We start from the raw sequence: 4,954 nt of genomic DNA, 5'->3' as shown, positions 1-4,954 counted from the left end.
TGAGGCCCCTCAGCCTCTGCCCCCCTTCCCCTCTCTGGGCCCCATCTCAGGGATCCTCCCCATCTCCCCCCTACCCCCTCGCAGTCCCTTCTCCACCCCTCGGGGCTTCAGTCCCCTCACTTCCCAACTCCAGCAGGGTCCCCTCTCTCCCCTCAGACTCCTCCCTCCTCTCCTGGAGCTCAAGTCTCCTCACTCCCTTCCCCCCCACCCCTACAGGGATTCCTTCGGCCCTTCTCGCCCTCCCGCTCTGGGTTCCCCCTCGCCCCACCCCCATCCCTAAACCCCTCCTCTCCAAACTCCCACCTCCACCCCTCAGGGCTCCGGTCTCTCCACTTAGAATCTCCCCTCCCCCAAATCCCTGCAGAGATTCCTTCCAACCCCCCTTAGACCCGCTGAGTTCCCCTTTCCCCCCTCCACCCCACGGGGCTCGGGTATCTCCTCTTAGCATCTCCCCTCCCCCACCCCCAGAGGTATTCCGCTCCCCGGGGCTGGCGGGGGCGTTGTCCCTACTCCGGGCTGCATCTCAGTTTCCTCCCTCCCCACTCCGGATCTCCCCTCAGGAGGGATTCCCGCCCCTCCCCCCTCGTCTCCCTCTGGGATTTCCCCCTTTCTCCTTCCCTCCCCCATCCTCCCCCGGCGGGGCTCCCCCCAGCCCCGTGACTCCCCGGGGGCCGTCGGGGTTTTCCTCACTCGCCCACGTGGGGCTCCGTGGAAAGGTCGCGGCCTACGGCTGGCCCCCTGGTTACCTCCCCACCCGATTCCCACGCCCCGGGGTGCGGGGCAGAGGGGAGGGGGTGTTAGACGGGCTCCGCGAGCCCACCCCGCAGACTCGGCGCAGGAAGACTGAGGCCGGAGTTCGGGCTGGGCCGCGCTCCCAGTTCCCTGCCCCGGGCCGGGGGAGTCACCGCGCCTGCGAGTTAAGGGGAAAAGGAGGTGGCCGGCCAGGCCTCACAGTTTCGGTTTAGAGGCAAAACGCAGCAGCGTGCCAAGCCCAGCTGGGCCAGGAGCACGACTTCCTAGGGTATTTTTCTGCTTGTTGATTTTAGTTTGGGGAAAGAAAAAAAAATTCTTTTTTTCTTTAGTGCAGTGCAGAGGCCCACCCTGGGAGGGAGAAGGCCTGGGTGGGGGGGTTGCTCTCTGGGGGATCCCCAAAACTCTTCCTGCAACGCCCAAGCCCAGGGGCAGCTCTGAGCTCCAAGCCCACCTCGCTGTGTGGTCGAGGTGGCCCCTTGACCTCTCTGGACCTGGGCTGCGGTGGCAGCCGGGCGGGCAGGGGCTGCAGCCAGCCCCCAGGGGTGCGTCTATACGTGCCCAGAGTTTGGGGTTGGCTCAGCGAGTAACAGCGGCGGCACGGCGGCCAGGTTTCGTAATAAACCGGTCTTTTAATTGCTCCGGGGCAGGAGGAGGGGAGAAGAAAAAAAAAAAGAGGCAAAGATTTGTTGGACTTGGGTGGCGCCGGCTGCAGAGAGAAGAGGCACTGTTTTTGCAAGGAGCCTGGAGCAGCTAACTCGGACTTAAGTAACACTTCCTGGTGAGCCTGCAGGAGGTGGCGTGGGCGGCGCCAGTGCTGTTGGAGCGCAGGGGAGGTGGAGGTCCTGGTCCCGCACTGAGGCCGGCGGTAAATACACAAGAACCCAGAAGCTTTAACAATTTATTACAAGGCCATCATAGTAGAAGTAAAAATATATGTATCTGTAAGCTTCCCATCTTTCTTTCACCGATTCAAGTAACAAGTGCAAGTAACAAAATAGATTGTCTGTTTAGTTTGCGGACTGGGAGTTCGCCGGTACAGAGCAACATCAGGCCCGGCTCCCAAGTCCCAAAGTACTGTTCTGGCCACAGGGTGCGGACCCTCGGCCCACCAAGGCCCGTCTGCACATGTCAGCTCTGGTCTCAAGGAGGGGGGGGTACTAGCAGTCCCACCCCACCCCTGAAGTGTGGAGTCTAGGCCCTCCTGTGTGTGGGGGGACAGCTCCCCCACTCCAGCTTCTGCTCTGTCGCCAGGCCTGAGCTCCAGGGTCCCCTCTCTTGCTGGCCTGGGTCCCATCTTCTCCTCACACGGTGGCCGCTGCTGGCGCTGCTCCAGGCCCGCCGCCCTGGGGTGGCCACGCACTCCCTCTCCTGTCTTCAGCCTCCAACGATCCTGCCCCCGATGGTCTCATAGGTTGGGTTGTTTGGGGGGGTTCTGGGAGGGAGGGGGGATCAAATATTTATTTTATCGTGTTTTTTGGCAGCAACAGGTTCTGACGCCGGGCAGGGTCTCAGCGCTCCTGGAGGGGGATGTAGGGGACCCACTGGTTGTTCTCCCTGCTCTCTTCGCAGTAACTGGCAACCTCCACCAAGCCATGGCTTTTCCAGCCGTCTGTATGAGGGTTCTGTGGGAAGGCGAGAAGACGGGGTTCAGTGGGAGCCCCAGGAGTGGCTGGGGAGTCCCCCTCTCAGAGCCCCTCTGGGGAAAGCAGGTTGGCTCAAAATAGCTCCCTGGGTGACTAAGGCCCCAAGACCCAGCCGGCTGCCCACGGGGACATGCCGAGCATGGCTGAGCGCTGAGCTGGTGCAGACCGGCCAGCTCGACTTTGTTGACAAACAAGGGGCCAGGTGCCGGGGTGGGGAGGGGGCGGGGCGGGGCCGAGGCCCAGCTCACCGTGACCAGGAGGCAGTGCAGGTCCCGGGCCTCGGTGGTGCCCTGGGTCTCGGCCGGCTCGCCCAGCAGCTGTGCCAGGCGCTGCATTCCTGACACCCGCACGATGTCAATGTCGTTGTCACAGCAAAAGGACTGGATGAGCGTGAAGTGGATCTGCAGGGCGATATCGTCCTCCTCCTCCTCGTCAATAGCCAGAAGGCACAGGACCACGCTGTCAGGGTCCCTGAGGAGCCAGAGTGGCATGGTGGGTCAGCTGGGGACTGGGGAGGGGCCACCGTTACGGCGGGGAGTTTGCAAAAGCAAAGAGAAACCGCAGGTGCGCAAGGGATCGCGTCTGCATGCAGATGGTGGGGGAGAAGACATTCGGTTCAAAGGATGGCGGGGTAAGGCAGGGGCATAGATGGGGTGACTGCCTGCAAATGATGCAGCACCGGGATACTGCAGCCTCCACCCCTCAAAAAAAAAAAGAAAGCAGAAAGACCCTCGACCCACAGTAGGGACACTTGAGGGTGTCCCAGACCCATGCAAGCGAAGGATGCAGCAGGGAGCGTGCAGAGCGGAGGAGGTCCCCACCCGCGCCCAGCCCGGGGCCGGGGTCTCACTCACACATTCATCAGCTTGGCCGACTCGTACACCCCCACGGTGAGGCGGTCCTGGCGCTGCGCAGCCACCAGCAGCTCCTCCACCGCGGCGCTCACAGTCTGCATCCTGGGGCCAAGGGAGACGGGGGTCAGCGCCGGGCCGGCCACGGGGCGCTCCGGTCCCCGCCCGGCCCGGCCGACCTCAGGCGGCGGGGGCCCCGCTACTTACTTCTGCGCCGCGTTGTCGCACGCCACGAGCTCTTCCAGGGTCATGTTGCAGTTATAATCCACAGTGAAAAACAGCCCCACGACAGTTCCAAGAGAGAAAATGCAAAGTCCGAGGCCGGAGAGCCCAAAGCCTTCCTACGGAGCCCAAGCGTTCGTCAAGACCTTCGCAAGGCAGCGAAATCCTCCCCAAATAAGGCGGAAAAAAATTGCAAGTGCCTCAGCAAGAATAATCCAGGCAGCTGCAAAGAAAAGTCTGACGTCCTCGGTTTCAGCGACCTTAGCGCGCGGCTGCCGGCGCCGCCTTTTATAGACTTGTACAAACAGGGGCGTGGCCCCGGTGGCTCATCCGCCCCTCCTATTGGAGAAAAAACAAAGGCGAGAGAAACCCGCGCTGCGGTTGGCCGGCGGCGGGGAGGGGGCGGGGCGCCGTGAGGGGGCGCCCCACGTGGGGGCGAGAGCCGGGAGGAGGGCGCGGGGCGGGGCGGGGGGGGGAACCGGGGGAGTTTGAGTGCCAGAAAAGAAAAAAAAAAAGCAGAAGTTTTCTCCTGATTTCCCGGCAGCCGCGCCGCGTTTCGGGGCGCGCGCGGGATTTCCAGCGCGCGAGGCGGCCTGGACTTTCGGGGGGGCCTGGAAACCCCGGAGAGTCCCCGGCCCGCGCCTTTCCAGGTTCTGCTGGGGTTTTGCAGGGAGAGGGAGTACGGTTTGCAGCCTGATCCTTTCTAGGTGGTGGTGGCGGGAGTCTCCCCAGGCTTCAGGGACCCCAGACCCTGGGTGGCTTTACTTTCTGGGCCTCTGTGTCCCTATCTGTCCAATGGGAATGCAGCGCTGGCCTCTTTGGATTGCAGTGAGTCCTAAATAAAATAAGGGGTGCACGGTAAGCGTTTAACAAGAGGTGGTGGTCGCTGGAGGCCGCCTCGAGGTACCCAGAAACGGGGGCTGCAAAGCCTAGGGCCGAGACCGGGCGCCCCATCCCCACCCGCCGCGAGTTTCAGGGTGGGGCGCGCGTGGGAGGCGCAGGTGGCTCGGTCTCGCGGGCTCCGCGCCCCCTGCAGGCGCCTAACGTTGCAAGGTCTGACCGCACGTCCGCCTCGCACCTGACCGTGGGGGGAAATCGAGGCCCGGGAGAAGCGAGGGGAACCGGTTCCTGCGTGCGTCGCGCGCTGCCACCTGGGCGCGCTTGCAGTGGTGGTCGCCACCTTTATTTCCTCCCTCCGGAGCGGCCGCTGAATGTACCTAGCGCGCACTGGGCACCAGGCTCCCCGTATCACGGTTCATTTAACCCCCAAGGACGCGGGAAGCAGGGGCTACTCTCATCTGCAGGATGCAAAAGGGGAAACTGAGGCTTGGTGAGGCCTCCACTCCCCCAAGCCCCCGGTTAGTTCGTGTTGGAGCCACACGTGTGCGCCAGTCACAGCCGCACGCTGGGACGGCCGCCAGCCTCGCCATCTCCCCTGGAAAGCAGTTCACGAGCCAGGCGGGCAGGCCCGCGTGGGACTGGCTC

The 4,954-nt window shown here is 63.4% G+C and overlaps 1 protein-coding gene across 1 annotated transcript; it reads right to left on the bottom strand.

Moving 5' to 3' along the window:
• Window positions 1–1,637: 1,637 nt before the first annotated feature.
• GADD45B (growth arrest and DNA damage inducible beta) lies at window positions 1,638–3,735 on the bottom strand. The gene is made up of 4 exons (XM_036849134.1): window positions 3,455–3,735; window positions 3,251–3,352; window positions 2,645–2,867; window positions 1,638–2,375 (listed from the first exon to the last, which is right to left on the bottom strand). The coding sequence occupies exons 1-4, from the start codon at window positions 3,496–3,498 to the stop codon at window positions 2,262–2,264; spliced, it is 483 nt and encodes a 160-aa protein (XP_036705029.1). The 5' UTR covers window positions 3,499–3,735; the 3' UTR covers window positions 1,638–2,261.
• Window positions 3,736–4,954: the final 1,219 nt, after the last annotated feature.

The sequence above is a fragment of the Balaenoptera musculus genome, chromosome 3, assembly GCF_009873245.2.
Source record: "Balaenoptera musculus isolate JJ_BM4_2016_0621 chromosome 3, mBalMus1.pri.v3, whole genome shotgun sequence".
In the NCBI taxonomy this organism is placed as follows: Eukaryota; Metazoa; Chordata; class Mammalia; order Artiodactyla; family Balaenopteridae; genus Balaenoptera; species Balaenoptera musculus.
Note: the sequence above shows the minus strand (reverse complement) of the source record. Positions and strands in the feature narration are given on the sequence as shown.

What these genes read in the sequence shown, in the direction of transcription:
- GADD45B (XM_036849134.1), bottom strand. Translation starts at nt 3,498, where the DNA reads ATGACCCTGGAAGAGCTCGTGGCGTGCGACAACGCGGCGCAGAA. An exon ending in TGCGACAACGCGGCGCAGAA is followed by an intron (nt 3,353 to 3,454) that starts GTAAGTAGCGGG and finishes CCTTGGCCCCAG; the next exon opens with GATGCAGACTGTGAGCGCCG. An exon ending in TCGGCCAAGCTGATGAATGT is followed by an intron (nt 2,868 to 3,250) that starts GTGAGTGAGACC and finishes CTGGCTCCTCAG; the next exon opens with GGACCCTGACAGCGTGGTCC.